The sequence below is a fragment of the Chaetodon auriga genome, chromosome 11 (assembly GCF_051107435.1).
Source record: "Chaetodon auriga isolate fChaAug3 chromosome 11, fChaAug3.hap1, whole genome shotgun sequence".
Taxonomy (NCBI): Eukaryota; Metazoa; Chordata; class Actinopteri; order Chaetodontiformes; family Chaetodontidae; genus Chaetodon; species Chaetodon auriga.
The window spans coordinates 10,745,272-10,766,730 of record NC_135084.1 but is presented as its reverse complement, the minus strand read 5'-3'; the positions used below and the strand labels follow the sequence as shown (position 1 = coordinate 10,766,730).

The 21,459-nt window shown below is 42.9% G+C and overlaps 1 protein-coding gene across 3 annotated transcripts; it reads right to left on the bottom strand.

Moving 5' to 3' along the window:
* Positions 1-4,875: 4,875 nt before the first annotated feature.
* Positions 4,876-18,513, bottom strand: rrbp1a (ribosome binding protein 1a). Of its 3 annotated transcripts, none has more exons than XM_076743302.1 (27): positions 18,335-18,513; positions 14,654-15,677; positions 13,264-13,418; positions 12,990-13,112; positions 12,232-12,384; positions 11,895-12,013; positions 11,525-11,678; positions 10,274-10,412; positions 9,933-10,114; positions 9,801-9,838; positions 9,640-9,715; positions 9,494-9,531; positions 9,310-9,391; positions 9,167-9,207; positions 8,997-9,072; positions 8,803-8,892; positions 8,607-8,693; positions 8,432-8,521; positions 8,218-8,310; positions 8,079-8,129; positions 7,907-7,987; positions 7,338-7,421; positions 7,040-7,117; positions 6,322-6,405; positions 6,128-6,226; positions 5,542-5,685; positions 4,876-5,389 (listed from the first exon to the last, which is right to left on the bottom strand). In XM_076743302.1, exons 2-27 carry the CDS (start codon positions 15,657-15,659, stop codon positions 5,351-5,353), a joined length of 3,402 nt encoding a protein of 1,133 aa, XP_076599417.1. In that variant the 5' UTR covers positions 15,660-15,677; positions 18,335-18,513; the 3' UTR covers positions 4,876-5,350. The 3 variants fall into 3 exon arrangements, with proteins under 3 accessions (XP_076599417.1, XP_076599418.1, XP_076599419.1); XM_076743303.1 differs by having other exon boundaries at positions 9,801-9,835; XM_076743304.1 differs by lacking the exon at positions 7,040-7,117.
* Positions 18,514-21,459: the final 2,946 nt, after the last annotated feature.

Sequence of the window (21,459 nt, the reverse complement as noted above, 5' to 3'; positions counted from 1 at the left end):
CAGTCACTGTGGAGGAACAGTTTCTGATGCCGAAATTCTCCAACAAAAGGAGAGTTTAGATTATGTGAACCATCTAAAAAAAAGCTAGAGAATGTCATTCTCTTTTTTGCCAATGAGCCAGTTCCCTTTTTTCTCGTTGGTATTTGGAGTATTTTTCATTTAGTGCCTCCAACAAAAGAGTGATGCTGCAGCAGAAACTTTTGGATTTCACATTTTGCCTGCTGAGAAAATCCCTTTTGTCAAGTTTTCATATCTAACTGACACACTACCATGTACCATTTTACATTATGTAGAACAAATATTTAGGCATAACAGAGAGAATGGGCTCTACTTATTCACTTACTGTTTACTCAATCTTTTGTTAACAGTAATACTACACTCATAGATATGGTGCAGTAAAAAGTACAATATTTGCTTCAGAACTGTTGTGGAGTGAAAGTATAATGCAACAGAAAAAGGAAAGATTCAGTGAAGTATAAGTACCTCAAACTTGTATTTAAGTACAGCACTTTCCACCACTGCAAACGGCATGATGTAGGATTAGAGGAGTGACGGGGGGCCCAGGTGCCCCTCCTGTGAGCTCAGCCAACAACACCTATTCTACACACCTGGATTTTACAAAAAGTTCCACTTTTTATTACTCTAAAGACAGACATGGAATTATCAGACATGTTTTGAAGATGCCTTGGTTAAATGCATTTTCTTTCTTTCCTTCTCTTCTTCTTTTACTTGGGGTCAAACCCTTCTCTCTTTACTCTGATTCGATGTATTTTTCCATTAACCTTGCACAGACATGTCATAATTGCGCTCCTTTGGACCTCTGAAACAGAGCAATAAATCGCAGCTGCACCAACCCATCAGTCTTGGCTGAAGAAACCAAATCAGAATTTACACTTGAAGTTCATATCATCCAGATTGATCCACTTTAGTGGTACACATGCGTAGAAACTAGGAAATGCTGTGTTTAGAGTAGGATTAGATTGAGGCTATTTCCATTTTTGTTCATCTACCTGTTGACTCTTACTGCTAGAATCTGATGGAGGTGTAGCATTTCACCTCACAGGTAGCTTGATAACTCCTTTTGACACATCTGTGCGCTCATCCTGTACTTTACCTTATAAGGCCACTGAGCTGCATCTCAGCAGCAGATGTGCTAAAAATGTGGACAGGTTTGTCTCCATATAAGGGCGTTACGTTTCACTCCCACCAATCACTGGCAGAGGCTCACCTGGGGTTTTACCTTAAAAGGAAGAGCTCTGCCTCTACCAAATGTAAGATGATGGACTGGATGACAAAATGTTTGTCTTGTGCCAGACAATAAAGCACATGTGCTCATTGTGATCTAAGGATCAAGTATAATGTGATTAAATGCAAATACTGAGGCTGCAGCTGAAACTGTGTGATACCTGGGAGGAGGGGGTGGGCCCAGTTTCGGAGGTGTGCTCATTTACCCCAGCTCCTCCTCTATGAGTCAACCTGCTCTCCTTCCTTATGACCCCTCAGCTTTTTAAGTGGTGGTGCCATTTTTCTCTGCTGCCTGTTTCCTTCACACATCGGATGTAAAATGGTGAGTAGCTTTCACTAAAACAATTGGCAGCTGACAACCTCTTGTTTGTGATTTGTGTGTCCCACAGGACAAGTGATCTAGAACTAATGAAACTTTTAAGTACCATGACCTAATTTTAACAGTATATGTAAAAACATAGAAACTCATTGAAGCCTGGCTGTGCAGATATGCAGAGTGTGGGGTGTCTGTTGGATGGTTCTTTGAGGAAATGGTTTGCTGAGTGAAAAGAGAGTGTTTGAAAGGGCTTGTTCAAGGTGTGGTTTTGCCTCCAAAATGGAGGGAGCTTTGTTCATGCTTCAGACTTGTTCTGAGAGAGTCCCCTGGGGCGGTCTTTCTTGTGCTAACTTGTTCCACAATGACTGGAATGTGACAGAGCCAAAGCCTTGGAAATTCATGGGGTATGCAGCAGCCACAGCACGTTACTGCTGCAAAGCTGGCAGAGCATTAGCACACTGACTTGCTTAAATAGGTTTAACACTTTTCTCCAATGTTTGGTTTTGATGAACTTCCTGTTTTTTTTTTTTTGTTTTTTTTTTTTACATCTTTTAGTTCTGCTTTCTGACTAAAAACCAAAGTACAAGTGAACATCTGCTCAAATATGAGCTCAGGCCCTAACCCCACTCACTGCTCAGACTGTGATAGTCTTTATGATAATCTCATTTCACAAGATTTCGTACATCTAACTGGTAAATTTGACTTGGTAGTAGTAGTCTTCATTGATAAGAGCTGCTTTGTCTCTTTTTTTCCCTTTCCTTTTTAATGGAATTAATCATTTTGCCTCAGTTCTTGATATATATAGCTCTTACCATCTTTCTGTAAAATTTGAATGACTTGTAAGTCACAAAAGAAATCTGCACTACATTTTTCACCTTTGTGTGTTTCTCTTATGTTCTGTCTTACGATAAATGAGCTCACAAGCTCACCAACATTACATGTGACTAGTGGGGTTCATACCTTTCAGAGAGTACATGTGATAAATTGTCCTTGTGTCAGCAAAACAAGTCCTAGACAATGGCTTAGTGACATCAAATGTCTTGTGTTTTCTCAAAACAGACGTCTGGGGTAAAAGTCTCCGATGAAGTGAAGAAACTCATCGATGAAATTAAAATACTGAAAAGTGATCCGGTGAAGCTTATAAGACTGGCAGCATTTAAAATCGATGATGGCTTCATTCTCGTGGATGAAGTTCTCCGCCAAGCTGATCTGGACAGAAATGATGCCTTTCCGGCCTTCAAGGCCCTGCTGGACCCTGACAGGTGCCGCTACATATTGTATGACTGTCACTTTGACACCAAGGAATCAGCCAACAAAAAAGAGCTGGTCTTCGTGCTGTGGTAGGTCCTTGTGTTGCGATTGAAGCATAAATAGTCAAATGCTCAAACATTCTCACGTGTGTTACACTTGAAAAATGATTTCTCTTCATATCAGGTGTCCTGAAACTGGCTGCGTCAAAGATAAAATGAGATTTGCCAGTTCAACAGATGCTCTTAAGAAGAACATGGATGGTAAGGTTTCTTCCACTTTGTTAAATATATTTTTTTTGTCATTGCATTAGACTTTTGTACACATTGATGACCCCAGAATTCAAACTGAATTTTGTTCCCTCGTGATGTTTTCAACAGGTATCAAACATAATCTGCAGATGAATGAACCTTCAGACTGCGGTGACAGGCGCTGTTTTGCAGAACTGTTGGGAAAAGACATAATCAGTCTTGAGGGGGTCGTTGTTTAGCATACTGAGAGGGGTCATTAAACCATCTGTCCCCCATTTCAGAACAATTGATGGCTTTTTTTGATTGGGTCAACAAAGCTTGAAGGGGAAGGGTTGGTCTTTGGGCGGGATGAGATTCCTGTAACACAAATGTCTGCTATTTGTGCCCCAATAAACCAACCAATCACACCATTTGGGCTGTGAAATCAGTCCTGTTCAGATATAATTTTATTCATTCTTTGATGTATCCATACATTAATGATAGTGTTGTCTGTCACTTGACTCGTAGTACATTTATTTTTCTCATATCAATTATTTGGTGTTTTTATGTACATACTGTTTGTATCCCAGCACACTAGTATTCACCATGTGTCTTCCTTTATGGGTTAGTCACTGATGACATGTTCACTGCATACTATACTGTGTAAAATATCCCCATGGACACCCTAGTAGAGTTGACTAAGTCAAAATGGCTGGGCCTGTAAATCTAACACCTGTTATACTCTGGTGGACACATAAAGAGCAGTACAACTTTTACAAAGAACAAAACAAAGTTTCATTGAAAATGTAGAGCTCGTTGAACGCCAAGTATTGTCAAATAAATTCAATGCAATCAATAGTGCAAGTGTGTGCTGTTTTTCTGTTTCCACCCTTTTTTTTTCTTCTTCTTTTTTTGTAATTCAGTGAGATGGTGTAGCCTACTGATTTGGCAAAGCATTTAGAAAACAGCATTTCTGCTTTTGTCCTCGGTGCCATTATCACCTTTGACCCACTAACCAATCATTAGTCCTGAGATCATTTAACCACACTTTGGTTTCATTTGATCAAATCTCCATTTTCTTCATCTTCATCTGGGTCAGCAAGCTGACTTTGGGCTTAAGACAGGTGTTAAGGAAGGTGTCGCTTGAGTTAAACCAAGCTCTGCGTGCTATCCATAATAGACTTGTGCACTGGAAATACAGCAAACGATCATTGGACTATAAAACAGTGTTGTCCTCATTCACATTCACTGCAACCGTAAGGACATCAAGGTGAATCTGGAGACCCTTTGGACAACTGCACAGACATCTCCATCACTAGTCTATCCTCGAACACAGTGGCAGCCTGGCCTGCGGGAGCAGCGCCTCGCTCTCTGACACGTTCAGACCTGACGTACAGTCTGCGGCCTCCACCAAACCTGGAGAAAAAACAGCTGTGTATGTTCATTCATTCATGACTGCTAACAAATTCCCTCTTGTAATATGCTTCCTTGTGCCGTGACCATTGATGAAACCTGAAGCTTACTGTGTGTAAAACAAAGCCACACTTTTAACAAGCTTTTGGAAACATTACTCATAAAGGATAACAGAGCTCTAACAGCAGTCTGCTATGGGGAGATGTGACCTCCATTTTGCTGTATGATGTACTGTGTAGTAGCACGTCCTGTCAGAAATTGTTCCCTGCACAGCAGAGTTGTGACAGCTTTTTGCAAAAGCTGTTGCAGTTTTAAAATGAGTGTTGTCATTCTGAGCGTTAATTTCTTAGTATCATGAGTTCAGTACAGGTGTACAATGTGCATGTAATGCAACTGTGACACAGACAGTGAACGGGAAACACGTAGAGCTACACTGTAGTTTATTCATTCATACAAATTTGTGTTATTGACAGCCAGCTACAGAGGAAAGCGGGCTCTAAAGGTAATGAAACATTGAACCATAAAATGTTCCCATCATTCAACCACATAGAAAAGACATACAAAGTAATTGCACAGGTTGATGTACGTTTGACGTACAATCGGTTTCCCTTTTTAACACTGAACTATGGGGAAATGTTTGGAATATAAGGCAGGGGGATAAATAACTTCTGACATAGCCAGAATTGTTGATGGAATGTGGGTTTCAGTAAAGATTGTAGCAGGATTCTCTCCTCTAATCTTGCTTTGAAATGTTCATAATATCAAACATCTGATTCCTACACTTGCAACAAATGCAATCAACTACAGTACACGAAAGAAATAGTTTTGGAATGCATAACTATGGTAATCATAAGGCATATTTGGCAGTTTTTCTGTAGTGTCTGCAGGGAACTTCCTCTCAGACGGACGTTCCTTCCTTCAGCTCCACGTATTCTCCCTTGAAAACAGAAATAAGAAAAGGATTAGATTTAAATTTAGCACGGTGTCAATCCCAATTTGGGGAAATCAGATTCTTATCCTCAGCCAGCTCTGTGGAGGTACATCTGTCTATGCGACATACACGTAGCTGTATGGTCACGGTTGTCTCACCTTGCCTTCCAGGTGCTCCTGTAGTGTCCTCACTGTGTCTCTCTCTTTGGTCAGCTGCTCCTGAGTGGCTTTGAGAAGCTGCTGGAGCTTGGTGGCGGCCTGGCCCAGGTCTTTGGACAGCTTCTTCTCCTTCTCCAGACGCTCCTGTTCCGACAGCAGTAAAAATGAGACTCAATGTTCTTCTTCTCCTTCCTGATTCTTTTCACAGTAACAGTTTATCACAGGTCATTTAAATTTTTGATTTCCTCCGATGAACTCCGTTACTGTAAAAATACGCGTAAGAATGAGCTGAGCTTATTGATTATTTTGTCTTGTTTTTTATTTAATATTGAACACCTGAGTCATTAAATTGAGGAGTGAGAAAGCGAGGTTGAGTGACATAAATACCTACTGTTGGAGAAAATAAAAGCTCTCCATCTTTTGAGGCGATCAGTACAACTTCAAACACATGTTTGAATCAGTGTTAAAACTACAAAGCTGATAAGTGCCCCCGTCACACTAAGATACTCTGTGGGGAATGAGATTTACAACAATCCAGGACTGACTTTCAATCACAATTAAATGTTTGGATTCCTTGTTACTGCACCTTGAGCTGAGTAACATCTTCTGTGTCAGCTTGTGGGGACTCTGCAGAAACCTTCAGGACATCCAGCTGAGCCTGAAGGTCTGTTATAGTCTTCTGGGCCTGGAGATTGACAACACACACCGCACACACTTTAATGTTATCAACTGAGAGTCTAGTAGTCACCCTCTGAAAACTGTACCAACGATGGCGGATACCTGCTCAAACTCTTCGGAAAGCTGCTGCATTTGAGCCACCTCCCTGTGCAGCTTCTCGGTCGTCTGACTCAACTCGTTCCGGACCTGGTGGCAGACAAAAAGAGCACACGCACAGTGAATATGTACACAGACGAATGGCTAACACATACATGTGTGTATGCAAACATTCTTGTGCCAAAGCAGCAGCACTACACACACAAACACACAGACAAAAGCTGCAGGACCTGTGTGGCAAGTTAGATGCCTCTCGGACGTTTTCGAGTGAAAGGCTGAAGTCAAAAAAAAAAAAAAAAAAAACTCTCTTGCTGTTAAGAAACGTACAAACAAATATCTGGAAACAAAGGAGAAGTGAGCATGCCGAAAAAAGTGAGAGAAAGCAGTGGTTAGAGTTAGGTCCACTCAGTCAATGCAAACAGTGGTTAGCATAACCAGCCGCTGTGTCGGAGGTGTACTGGACGGACTGGAAAAACAGCACTTCTTTATCAGTCATCTGCTACCCTCGTGATCACATCCTTCATTTAGGACACGGTTTTTGCTACGTGTTGACCCAGATCACAATCTCTCATCGTCTTTTATCATTAAATTGAAGTGGGGTTCATTTAAGGGGTGATTAAAAAAAAAACAGTAAGAAACGAGATCTCAGGAGAAGTGTCCCAGTCGCAGTCCAGTACTCTCTGAACAGAAAGTGAAGGGTGCCCTGTGACCCCTGCACCCTGACCTGACTGGGTTGAGCTTCAGCGGGGCCATTCTGTTCTTGTTGAGCCCGCATCGCAACCTCGCCCAGCTGCTCTCTGACCTGAAACAGGAAGTCGTCACTAGTTACATAACCTCCCATTCATGAATCCCCTTTGTGTCACAAGTTACCAACACCTCACCTGGTTGATTGTGTGGGTTAAGGAGGGATTTCCATAAACATCACGACATGTGACACCTTGTAAATGACGCCTCAGTCACACTGGTATATGAATGTGTGAATATTGTCTGGATGGGAAAGCAGGTCTAGTCAGTAAAGTCACCTGTGCAAGCTCCTCCTTGTGTGCCTGGACCTCCTTCTGGGCCAAATCCAGTTGGCTCTGATACTCTGACAGCTGCAGCTTCAGCTGAAAACCGAGCACAGAAACGAACATGTCCGACATGTTTAGCTTTAAATGCACCACAAGAGGCTGATACCTTTAAATATGTGAAATTATTTTCTAGGATTTCATTAAAAAACAAAAAAAACAAAACAAAACCTAAAGAACACAAAACAAAACAAAAAAACCTCAAGAGTTTTAAATCAGAGCGTGACATCAAGTATGAAAAACTACCCAAGTAACCCAGAGTATAATCCAAAGTACAACAAGCTAACAAAAAAGACTTCATTGACTGTAATGCTGAAATGTTATTAGAAGAACAAACACAAACACAGAAAACAGATGAATTTACCACCTTATGTAAAAAATGTTCTTTGGAAGGAAAAAATGAAATTTCAATTCAAATAATATATAAGTTCAACTCATCAATGGGGGAACTTAGACATTAAATATGACCAATCATTGAGCAGCAGAGAGGCCGCAGTGATCTGTAGTGCAAGCTGCTCATGTACCTGCTCCACCTCCTCTAAAGCCCCCTGGTTTTCTGACTGCTTCTCCAGCTGGGCTTCAAGGAGCATCATCTGCTCCTTCAACTGCAGAGAGAATCAAAACAATCAGTTTCACATGGGAGCACGTGTTTCGAACCTGCTACTTTAACTCAAGTAAGTGTGGAAGACTCCTCACCTGCTCTACACTTTGGTTTTCTGCCTCCAGTTTGCTGGCTTTCTCCAAAGCCTGGTAATGTGTGAGATAGACTGTTGTGAGGTCTTAAAAATAAGGAAAGCAGACCCACACATGGTTACATTTCAAAGAGGCAACTTACCAGCCTCAGCTGTTCCTCTGAGTTAGCCATCTTGGACTTCCACACCAGTTCTTCTTCCTCCACGCTCTTCTGCAGATGTTTCAGCATTCCTTCCTAAAGGAGAAGTGAAATGAGATTAAATGAACTGCATAAATTGACTCATAAATTCATGCAACTCACATTAAAAAAAAAACATATATACATACACCCATACATATTTATGCAAGTCACTTACTGTTTCAGCCAGGACTGTCCTGTACTGTTCACATTCAGCCTGCAGTGAGCCATGGCTCTCCTCAGCCTCCTTCAGTTTCTCGAGCAGCTCCTGAAACAAAGGAAACACATTCAGAACTGCTTCTGCTGGGCTAATTCAAAACAGTATGTGGTAGCAGTAGAAAACTGTGCCTTACAGGCAAGGCTGGGCTTGACTGAGCCTCTTGGCTCTGCTGGCTGAGAGCCTCCTGAGCTTTCTGTGTAAATACTCGTAACCAGTTGGACTAAGTGAGGAGAAAAGCAGACATACATAATTCATGTGCGCATTATTTTACAGAATAACGACCAAAATCGTGAGGATAAAAGGTCAGTCAGCGAATCCCCTTTTCCTACCTGCTCTGTCTCTACAGGTATCTGTGGGAAGAGTGTCTGGAGAGTTTCTTTGGTTTCAGTTTGAAAGGCTGTCAGTTCTGCCGTAACATTCTGGTAAAAAAATGGATGACATAATCAGGAAGGTGATTAAGAGCAAAGCAGTCCTGCCTGATAAGCCACTGGTGTGTCGTGGTGTGTAGTGTGAACAGCCTTACTGCGTCACTGCTCTTTTCCCTCACTTCACTCAGCTCCTCTCGTAGTGATGTGATAAGGGCATCCTTCTCAGTCAGACTAGTCAAAGGACCCAAGGAGACAACAGAGATTTATGTGTAACAGACCTCACAAGATGACCTCACCTTTGTTTCATATGCCAGCACTCGTTTACCTGTTCTGTAGTAGTCCCAGCTCTGCAGAGCTATCTGACGCCTGAAACAGAGTGGACATGCAAATGAGTCGCTGACATCATGTTTTGTTCTGCAGAGCAGCTCTCGAGGCAGAATCATGCAACACATCAAGAGGCACACTTACTGGTGTGTTGTTAAGCTGCACCATGCCTTCCTTGAGGTTTTTAAGTTCAGCCTGAAGTGATGTAATGAGACTGGCATCCTCACTAAAGCAACACACGATGTGGATTAAGTGGTATTAGCAGAAAATAAACAAGAGGTGTGAAAAAGATTTGAGTCAAACCGATTGAAAGGGAAACGCACAATACCTCTTATTTGTTTGCTGTAGCTCAACAATAGTGCTCTCCTGTTAGAACAGCACATTATTTGTGATTAGCAGTGTCACTGTCCACATCTTTATGCGAATAAAAACGATGTGGTGATAGATCGCACAGCACATGTTTGTGACACTTACAGCAGCTTCCTGCTTCTTCTGCAGTTGCTTCAGCTCATCGTTAAGTGTGCTCAGCTGGCTGTCTCTCTCCTGGAGGCTGCAGTGGGGGCAAAGCATTTCAATCAGTGGAACGGCTCCGGATCTGACGCTGGCTCAGAACAAAAGACGTTCACGGCACCTACCTGAGCTTTAGCTGTTCCAGTTCTGCAGCATTCCCCTGCTGAATCAGACACCACAAACATCCTTAGGGGTGATCATATGCGGCAAAGCGCCTGGCCACTTCAGAAAAGTCAAATCAGCAATGCATGTCCTACCTGACTGTTATCCTCCTCCTTTTTGGTCTGACTAGCCTCCAGCAGTGAGTTGATGGAGGCCACCTGCTGTACAAGCTGGTTTTTCTCTGCCTGGGTCTCCTCCAGCTGGGTGGTGAGGGCATCCACCTGAGCAGAGCGTTCCCTGAGCTCCGCCTCCAATCTCCCAATACACACCTGAAACTCTGCAGGAACAAAGGCCATTGTGAAAACACACCTCGCACAACTTGTTCTGTGCTCTACATTCTGTGAAAACCACTGGCTCCATATTCCCAAAGCTCAAGAATGAAGTATTACGCCTTTTCATCTTGCAACCATTGAGACCTTGTTCCTCATTCTCTGACCTGACAGTGAGCTGCTGTCCTGCTGGGTCTTGTCCAAAGAGGCCTGCAGGCTGCTGTTTCTACTCTGTGTCGTTCTGAGCTCTTCGCACGCCTCCTCCAATCTCCTCTGTAACGCCTGCTCGCTCTCCGAATGGCTGGCCTGCCACAAAATTCATCAGCATGTCATGTAAAACAGCAGGGGGCAGCAAAGATTCACAAAAACATCTTTGGCACCATTGAGTCACAAGGCAGTAGCAGTGCATTTGTCCCTTTTCTGTTAAGTATCTTTAAAATATCATATTTCTACACATTCAGAGAAAAGGACATAATAAAACAATGACAGATAATTCAGCTACAGGGCAATGTGAATATCCTTTGACTTGATGTTGTGTCATAAGAAAATAAATCCAGACATTTTAATAGCATTCTAAGTCATTTGTTTGGAACTTTCTAAGAGGAAGTGTCTTGCAGGAAGTGCTTTGAAGCTGACGGGAATGTGAGATGATTAGGCTCTACGTCAGACTGAGTCAAAGCAGCTGATTGCTGATGATGACAGGAGGCCAATCAGTAGAGCAACACATGTGCACCACAAAGGTACCGACACTCAGCAGGTCACAGAAATAAGAGCAAACTCATCTCTTGCATCAATTGAGCATGTGACGTGAGCCATTACATAACATTAGTGTGCTCCTGAAGGATGTTAGTGAATGATTAACCTAAATCAACTCTTGACTGTCAGGCAATGATGACTCACTTGCTCCATATAACTGTAATAGTTGAGACCAACAGCATTCCATCAGTGCGTGACTGCGTAGGCTGACAGTACACATATATAAATATAAATACCATACTTGGGATGTACTGTCTGATAGTCACGAGTTGCAAATAGCACCAGACTGTTCCTGCTCTTTTTACAGCCAGTTACAGAGGGCTGGAGAGGAGAGGTGCTTGGACTCGCACACATTCCAGCTGGTGCTGAGAAGCATTTTCCCTGCTGCCCCATTATTGTATGGCTGCATTCCAGCCCAGCCCTGGGCTCTATGATTACAAGGCAATTAAACTTCCCATAACATTAGGGGGTTGGAGGGTAGGCGGGAAAGGTCTAGGCTTGCAGAGACTCTAACTAACCGGCTGCTCAAACAAGAAACAGCATTTACGAAGAAAAAAAAAAAAAAAGAAGGGATGGAATAAGTTGTCTCCATGTGGAAACTTGATCACATCCACTGTCATTTCTAATAGAGATAATGTGGCGTTCCCACAGCTCAGGCCAACCTGCAGCAGGGAGAGCTGCTTCTCAGTAGCGGAGACCTTGGCCTCCAGTCCTTTCTTGATGTGCTCATCAGCAAGCAGACTTTCGGTCTTCTCTCCAAGTTCCTTGGTTAACTTTGTGCATTCCTGACGCAGCTTCGCCAGCTCCGCATTTTGTCTGAAGACAGAGTAAGAGACGCAGAAAGAGAGATGCAAGGAGAAAGAGTCAGGGCCTCACCAAAACATGAATCAACCTTCAGGTCTGCTACGAACACGCCTTGGATTTCAACACACTGTACTCAATAGTCACTTTAATTAGCATCGGCATGAAGGGCGAAGATGCATGTCATTATGGATCACTGTGTTTCATTTACTGTTAAAGGGAAACACTCACTTGCTCTCAGCCTGACTAGTGGCTTGGTTGAGGGCATCGCGGAGAATAGAGTTCTCCTGCTGTAGACGGGCCAGCTGGGCATTGGGGCCTTTTTCCAGCTGGTCCTGCAGGCTGAGGATCTGTAAAATTATTTTAAAGCTTGTTTTTTTTCATACACCAGCCATGTTGGACTCTCACACTACAGACAGCTGCTTTAAATCAGTCAAGACAACTATGTTTCAAGAAAGGAAATACTACATTTTCACTTTTAATTAGCAGTCAGATTACAGGCAGGACAATAAAATAACAAAATGCAAATTAAAATGTACTAATCTGAATTGTGTGTATGAGAACTGACCTTTGCATTGAGCCCCTGGGTCTGGGCTACATGGTCCTGGTAACTGGCCTGCATGCGAGCTTGCAGAGCAATCATTTCTTGCTCCCTCTTACTCAGTTGGGAACTCAGCCTCGTCTCCACGCTGGCCACCTTGGTCTTCTCTGCAGACAGCTCCTGTTAACAGACAGCACGGTCAGAGAGCACATTTACGTTCACTGTAATGTGTCTGTGAAAAAACTGTTGTGGTGTCTTAAAACGTTCAAGACAGACTGTCATGACTGGTGCTGAGCAAAGCCGTGGTACCTAAGGATGAACTTTGATCTATCATGTACTGCCACCCATAGGCTGACAAAGATATTGCATGAGATATGCAACATATGTAATATCTAAATGTAAATGTAATGGATAGATGACTATGAAACAGAGAGCTCTTTATGGACACGGCCTGTGCCCTGGGGTAACCTTCTAAACTGCCCTCTAGTGCCACCTTCCGGACAAAGAATAAAGAGGACTGCAAGCCAAACATCACCACACATTCATGTTTAGGTAACAACATGGCTTTTTCCTCTGCTGCCACCTTCAGGCTGAGCTGTATTTTGCTGTTGCCCTGTACTGTTGCCTCAATAGTAGAAAGGATCTAAGAATAGCAAAGAAATTCATTAACAGTAATGAGTATTAGAGCCTCGTCAGGCTGCCAGGATAGCTACAGACCAGATGATGTTTTTGCGAAAGGAATTTGGCACCACCTTATCGACCTGACAGACGCTCGTACATCTAACCTTGGTGAGTTCTCTGAGACGGTTCTTTGCTGCAGAAGCATCCTCTTGCTCTGCTGCCAGCTGTTTCTCCCTCTCTTCCAGTTGTTTCTTTAGTATAGCCACTGGGTCTCCTTTCTGAGTTGCCTGAAAATGTATATGTACACAGAAAGACAGCAAAAATGAAATGTGTCTCCTTAGAAGTCTCACTTCTATTCAGTGTATTATCAAGTGTCCGAACACTCTTAAGTCCAACAGTTGTCTTATTTTCCTCATCACTGACTGTAGTGTCTCATACCATGTGCCATGTGTCCTGAATGATGCCAACTTTCTCAGACAGGATCTCAATGAGCCTATGAGCCTCTCCCTCACTGAACACCATGCTACTGACGGTGGACACCAGAGCCTTGTAGGGCAGGTACAGCGGAGCATCAGCGGAATCCACAGCTGCCACTGAAGAGGCAAACACAAAACATTTCAATGAAGCACACGAGAACACAGTGGCAAAAGTATAAGGAATTCAGAATATATTTCAAGTCTAAAACTAAAAAGCAGGACAGTCTTCGAGCCCTTTAGGCTGTCACAGTGAAGTCTAAATTCCCACACTGTGTCAGGAAAAAGACAAGGTTGCAACTTGTCCTTTGGGTCTGGGGCCCTTGGCAGCTTCGGATGGCAAAATGGTGGGGCACTGTAGCACCAGGCGGAGACAAGCCTCAGGCAAGAGAGAACCCCACCCCTCTCCCTACCCATTGTCAGGGCACTGAGAGCCTTTGTCAGCTAACAAAACAGGGCAGTGGTGTTTGGACAAGCTGGCGTGCTCTATGCCCTTCAGAACTGAGTGCCAGACATTACCCACAACTGACATTGGCACTACTTTCCACGGATACACAGCTAGAAGTTCATCAACACTGACAGGGTATTACTGCCTTAGATTGTGAGCGTGGGCGTGTGCGACCTAACCATAAAGACGTGCCCCTACTCCACCTCCATTCAAGTCTGAAAGCTATCACCAGTGTTACAGCTAACATAGTTCCTGCCTAAACAGCCATTTCCAATTCAAAGGAACAGGCCAGATTTAAACAATGACAGTTCTTGTGTAACAGCATATTGACAGACTACAGTGGCTCTGGTCCTTGACATACAGAGAAGGATTTGTGGGTAAGTGCAGCAGCAGTGTAGCTGAGAGTGTAAGTGTAGCAGAGACCTGCAGAGGCACTGATGTGGACACAACCAAGGTCCAGACTACATATCATGCATAATAGAATGACAGGGTTAAAAAAGGAAGGATATCAGGAAGGTTAGCCAAGCCCCAAAAAGGCATCTTTTTTTATGCATTTAAATTATCTGCTTAAAAATTCTCACAAATCAGTGTGAGAATAAGGAAATCTGACAAAGAGGAAGTTACCAAGCACCCACAGAGAGTGAAGAGCTGTGCTGTGATTTTGGCATAGTGGCCACACTTGAAACTGCAGGTCACATGACATCCTTCAGAGCCTCAAGATGTGTATTATTCTCATGCTATGCTGAGATATTGTACAGATTTCACCATTTTGGAAATATTCTCTTTAATAACAACTTCAGAACCCTCTATATAATATGGCAAGATAAAATGAGCATTTCAAAGAAATCTAATAAATGTAGTTACAACTGTAAATCTCTAGAGATATCTCTAAAACAGATCTACTTACCAGGCTCAGTCTTTTTCTTGGAGGCCTTCTTCTTGGGCTCCTGTGCTTTACCTGCAACAGTGGGACCCTGCTGAGATCCCACTGGTGGCACTGCCATCACTGGGACATCTTTAGTGACAGCCTCCAGCACTGGGGCAGTCTTGGATGGAGCTGGTGAAGACTTAGCCGGTGCTGTAGCAGACTTGGTTGGGGCAGACTTGGCTGAGGGAGGGGCAGACTTGGTTGAGGCAGGGGCAGGAGCAGACTTGGCTGGGGCAGGGGCAGACTTGGCTGGGGCAGGGGCAGACTTGGCTGAGGCAGGGGCAGGAGCAGACTTGGCTGGGGCAGTGGCAGACTTGGCTGGGGCAGGGGCTGAGACAGACTTAGCTGATGAAGGGGCACCCTTGGCTGGGGCAGATGCAGAGGTTGCTTTAGTCGGGGCTGGCACAGGGGCCTGGGTTGACTGAGGGACTGCTGAGGACTTGACTGGTGCAGGCGTAGCCACGAGAGGAGCTGACTGGGTAGAGGCCGGCTCAACCTTAGCCACCTTCTTCTTTTTTTTCTCTTTAGGTGAGGGTGCGGGTGAAGACTCTGTAAGAGCTGGGCTTGGTTCAGCAGCAGTCTTGGGTTGGGTGTCTGCTGGCCCTGCAGCTGGTTTCACCTCCAAAGCAGGGACAGACTCGGGGGCAGGAGCAGGAGCAGCAGCTACAACTGGGGCAGCAACAGACTCAATGACTACATCAGCTTCAGCTTCCTCTTGAATTTTCTCGGGCTCTGGGATCTTCCCATTGGGCTTTTCGTCTTTCTTCTTTCCACGGCTCTTCTTCTCAGATACTTTGTCCTTTTTCTTTTTGTCAGAGCGAGCAGACTGAGTCTTACTCAACTCTCTGCGTTGTTTAGCTAGGGCCTCCTCATAAGAGGTCTCCTTCATGGAGAAGGTGGAGACAAGAGCAATCCCGACAGCAGAGATCACCATGAATCCACCAAACACCATTATCCCAAGGGTCTGGGGGTCATAGATATCCATTGTTCAATTTCAGTCAACCTAGAAAGAAAGTGGCAGACTTGTCAACACAGTTAACAACTTCAATGACTCTTTTTCTAAAAGAAACAGCTTACTGTAGACAACCAAAGCCCAGGGATTTCTATAAGGGGAGAAAGAAGTTCATTAATTAATTCACCAGCCAACAGTATTTCTCTGTGCATTGGCAAAATGTAACTGACTGCATTAAGAGAGCAGTTGATAAGACAGAATTTTGATTAAAGCCTTATGGAGAACAACTACAGCCATTACCTGCAGAGGCCTCAAGGTGTCACTGTTAGCCCCGGTTTGCTCTGAGGCTGACTACATAATGCAGACCAGCAAATCTTATCAGCAAACTGTGCGACAAACAACAGCTGCACAAAACAACCTGGCCAAATAGCCTTTAACTTTTGGTAAAACATGCACTCACCGGCCACTTCATTAGGTACATTTGTACAATCTCATGTGATCCAACACGACAGCTCCGCCATAAATTCTGCCTTTATAAAATAATGTCTAGTTTTGATTGACACTGTCCCAGAGGTATGAATGTAACAACATGCTTATTATTGAGGATTTAGTTTACAGTGGCGTTGAACTGGGATGCATGACATTGAGATGTTTCTAATATTTTGGTCACCCTATTTACATACATGAGAGGGGGAGACTGTTAGAAACACCTTTCAATATAATGCAGTGCAGCACAACACCACCACCCACTACAACCTCAACAATAAACACGAAGTAGAATTATTAACTTCCTGACAGCCTCAACAAAAAAAGAAAAATGATGAGTTAAAAAAAGTGGAACTCACGGCGGAGCTGTTTTAATTAATCACAATGTTCAAGATTACCTAATGAAAACAAACGTATGTGTTCACGCAGCTCAAATTCACTCACAGTTAAATCTCGTACACTTAACTTTGAGTGACGCACTGAGCTTTCTGAGTAAGTACGGGAACTGAAACAAACAAAGCCAAAGTAAATACAATTAAATATCAGCACCAGGCTGAGAGACACCCCCCATCCACCCCATGCAAACAGTGAAGAAAACTGCCTGGGAAATATTTCTTTAAAAATAATATCTCACTCACAGCACTGTTTCAAATGCGTCTTTTTGAACAGTTATATTTCTTCGCACCTTAAAGTGATCATTTTGGATTATTATACTACCGTGGCACAAGATAAACTGAAATCGAGCGATCCTTTACAAAAATGTAATTTTACTCATCAGCAGAAAGCCCCATTATTTTGGCTGCATTATACAACAGGAAATACACCGAAAATATTTCTGGAAAGAAAACTGAACACCAAGAAACCTGAGCCATAGATGCAAAACGGGTAACAGACAAAAGTGGATGAAGTACACGAAGTTACCAACAAATCCCAGAACCTCCAACAGTTGGCTGATGTTTAGAGTTAATTTCCTGCTCTTCAGAAAAAAAACCCATCCCCTGAAGGGGCCTTCAGCTACCCCTTTAAGGATCTTAAAGGCGCTTGTCGCAAGCTGGAATGCTTCGCCTGCAGGGGAGGAAAGTCGGCTGAGAGTTGAGGGACACAAAAAAACCTCTCGCGGCGCTATCAGTTATATCCCCCTTTATATTATGGATGAGATGTTATCTTATGAGAAAATATTTAAGTACAAAAAGAGGGCCACTGCGGAGGGTTGTGGTTTTAAAACAAACCGACTTCGTGACACAGCAGAGGAAAACTGCTGAGCGAGTTTAAGAAGAATCGAAACAGAGTCCAGAGTCCTCGTTCACCGCAGCGTCTAAATGCTGGGAGCTAAAGTTTGTAAAGTCTCCTTATGTCATATGATAGTGCATCTGCACTCAGCTCCAGCTAAAAAACCCCCGACTTTCTGAGGATTATGGTGCATCTCACGGTCCTTGAAAGACAGGACGAAACTTACCAAACTATCTACCCTGTAAGTCTGACGTATCTGGCTTTCATTCATCGGCAGTTGGATATCTGCAGGGTGTGCATTCATACACAGAAGAGTATTATGCTAAAACGAATCTACATAAACGGTATCAAGCCACGGTGGTAAAATATGGAAATGCATATAATTTCTTTCTCTTCAAGAACGTGTCTCTCATCACTTCTCGTTTCAGAAACACTTCCAGGATAATATCTGCACGTAAAAAAATCGTAATTTTTTTAATCCATACTTCGGCACAAACGCATTGCCTTCCGAGAACTTCCACGACAGTTTATTTAATATCAGACTAATACTAAAATTATTATACTGGGAAGCACGAGTGAAAAAGGCCTCGCAGATTTACGAGGCACTAAGGACACCATACATCGTTATCCACTCAAACATGCACGGACACAAATAAAGTGTGTAATCCACTAATTATCTTTATGCGATATGCTTTTAATCATTACTTGCAAGCTAGTACTGTAGCTAACACTTTGAATCAATGAACTTGGCTATCTTCCTGCATATTGTTGTCTAAAGTGTCGGTTTACGTAACAAAACTGCACTCCAAAAGCTATAATAAAACTGTAAAGTAAATGGGCGTTGAGAGAGAAAAAAACTAAAATTATCTTAGCTAACTTTAATCGGCTGTCGTTCCGTACTAGTAGTTAGCTCAGGAGTTAGCGGTGGATAGCTTCCCAAGCTAGCTAACGCTGGCTCAATGAATAAAAAAATCCAAGATTCCCACGCTTACCTCGCTGATTATGGAGCAAAGTCTGCTTGCTTCAAAGGGAATGGAGAGAGGGCAAAAGCTTTGAGTTATAAATGAAGTGACTTCTGTGCAAAGCTACCTATTTATCCAGCTATCTAGCTAACTAGCTTTTTTCCCAGTGCTCTCCCCCTCACTCCGCTGGAGTATCCGTGGTCTGCTGTGAAGTCGTGGCACTTCGAGCTGGCTAGACGTGCTGGCCCCGTGCCCCAGATAGCTACCATAAATCCAGAAGGCTGCTGATTGGCTGGAATGCCCTCAGGCCGGATGTGAGCATGATGGGAGCAGTAGTCTTTTAAGTGCATGAAAAGGCTCACTCAGTCGGTCCGTTTTCAGTCGAACAAAAGTGGTTTGTTCGAAATGGAATGTAACTAAATACAGTTTCCCAAAGAAAGTACTGAAGTAAATCTTTTCAAGCATCATGTCGACCTTTTCTTTGTATTTTGAGAGACTTTGCTCTTCTTACATCAAAGAGAGGAATGCTTTTTTTTTTTTTTTTTTCTCCATTACATGGAGGCCTATATAGGGCCACAACTAGCAGTTGTAGTAGTTTTTGTTTGCAAAAAAAAAAAAAAAAAAAAGTTTTCCCCCTTTGGTTCCTCCTTTATTTGGCTGTCAAAGTCATACTTTACTGTTCTATCTGGCTGTAATGTGTAGCCTACGCATATTTTATATCTTCTTTGAAGTTATAAGACATTAGCAACAAGAAAAATATGCAAACCACAAACAAACAAACTTCCTCAAAATTTAGCCTGCCATTTGGTATCACTGGAAAGTTTGGTTTCATTAAAATAGGCTTCTATGAGTTTGAACAAAGGCGTGCTTGGCTGGACAGCATTAGGGAGACATTCTTTGCAATGAGTATGTATTTTTAATGCATCTTGTATCTCTGATGCATAGGTAAATGCACTGTACTGCTTATAATATTCAGATCCCTGCTTTTACTCATGTACTTTGTTAAAAGCAGGACTTCTACTGTCATTTACACTTCTCTGTAATGGTGTCACCACTAGATAGACCGGAGCATCAGGATCATCTCACGAACAAAAATAAAACTGTCAAACAAGGCTACAGGCCATGATCATCTTTTGTCACGCCTGCAGGACAGCATTGTTAGCGCTCAAGACATTCAACTCTGACATTCTTCTGTGGAAGACTTGTTTACCACACCTGCTATTATTTTAACGGCCAAAAAACGGGCACAAGAAAATTATAATGATTATGTATTAATGTGATGCACTAACACAATGTGAGGACTCAAATCACTGTGTGCCTGGAACTGCTGATAAAATGTGAAGCTTCTCTGCTTTAAAAATGGAACATTTCTCCGTCCACACCCCAGGTCAGTCGTTTGAAAAGTGTTTTTATAGTCATCCAATTGAGACAACCTCTCCTCCAACCGCTTAAAAAAACGTTTGTTAAGTGGAGGCACTTGTTGCTCAAGTCAAATCACAGATTGTTCCCGTCAGGCATCAACAAACTGTACTGTAAAAGACTTAATGAAACCACAGAGAAAAAAACATACATAACAATGCATTAAATCCTCTGTGCAAGACCCCCAGTGGGAGCTCGAACTATTTTCCAGTATAAACATAGAGCATCTAGAGGTGTTCCAAAATATAACAGTGAAGGTTTTGATTGAACAGCAATAAGCTTAATTTAAAGTGAACACAACCAAGTGTGGTTTCAAGTGCGCTGCTGCACCAAGAGTGTGACTGACAGCTTGAATAAATAAGGTTTTCTCAGCCATGTTCCTTGGCACCATGCATTGCTGCATGTTTTCTATTATGCAACATAACAATTAGACTCAGCTGGTGTCCTGGGTCAAATTATTTTTGTTTATGAAACCTGGCTGTACCCTGGGATGCAAATTACAAGTCACAAGCTATTGTTTTTCATCTGATGCACATGAACCAGAGTCAGTGATTTCTCACACTGACACCTGCATTCTGCTCACAATCCTACTGAAAGTTCAGCATTGGCCACATTCACTCACCATAAGCTCTTTCTTGCTCTAGTATTTGTTTACTGTGATCGTCAGGTTGATAACTAGTCTTTAGTCAAACAACATTGCATAAACTGATGTGAAATATTAATGATTAATCACACTCAAAGTAGTTCTGTTGTGTGATAAGATAACTGTTGTTAATCCATGCATTGTAAGTCATTTAGAATTTGAGATGACATTGTGTTTGCAGTGTGTGCATGAAAGCAAATGACTGGAAGGGCAGGGCACACTAACCTAGCAAAGCCTTGGCCTTTGATCCTCTGAGCCTTTCGGACTTGTGTTATTGACAGAATTGCAATATGACAGGAAGAAAAACCTCGTCCTTCAAATTGTCTTCAACTCCGAAGTGATATGAAATTTAGTTTTGCCGCAAAATGACTGTGGAAATCATTGAGAATCAGAGAGAATTCCGTGATTTCCCACAGTTATGTTAATTCACATTCAATTCATTTTAAGGTTGGTTTTCCCAACAAAGAAGAATGTTGTATGAGCCACTTGTGCTGTGGAGGTGACGGTGTCAGCGTGATATACTGTATGAGCCCACAGTCCCAGTGCGACTCAGGGCTAAAATCTGTAGCTGTGTGCAAATTTTACCTGATGGCCACCAGGAATAAGCACCCTGTTCTGTTTCACTCAGGAAGCGCAGAGAGTTCAGTTACATCAGCAAGGCCTGCAGGTGCACTTTTTGGAGTGAGCGAGCCCCTTCAGAGGTCACGGTTTCTATTTGAGGAGGCCTTCACGCTTCATGCCTCCAGTCCTATCATGACTTTTCAGCTGAGCAGTGTAGAGCTGTGGGACATGAGGCAGGTGCTTTCACAGGCTCCGTCAGCATGAGTAAGATACTGGTCCGTTGGTCGTTTGCAGCTCACCAATATCCACGACCTCAACCAAAGCAGTAAAAGACTGTTCTTTTTGTCACAGCATTCCATTATGCATTCTCACATTCCTGGCCCTGGGTGCCTGAGAGCAGTGTGTGTGTGTGTGTGTGTGTGTGTGTGTGTGTGTGTGTGCAAGTGAGGATTCTGACATGATAATTGGAATCATAAAAATGATGTTGCATAAATTATTAATGGTCAATCACCGGTAATGTCTCCAAAAGCTC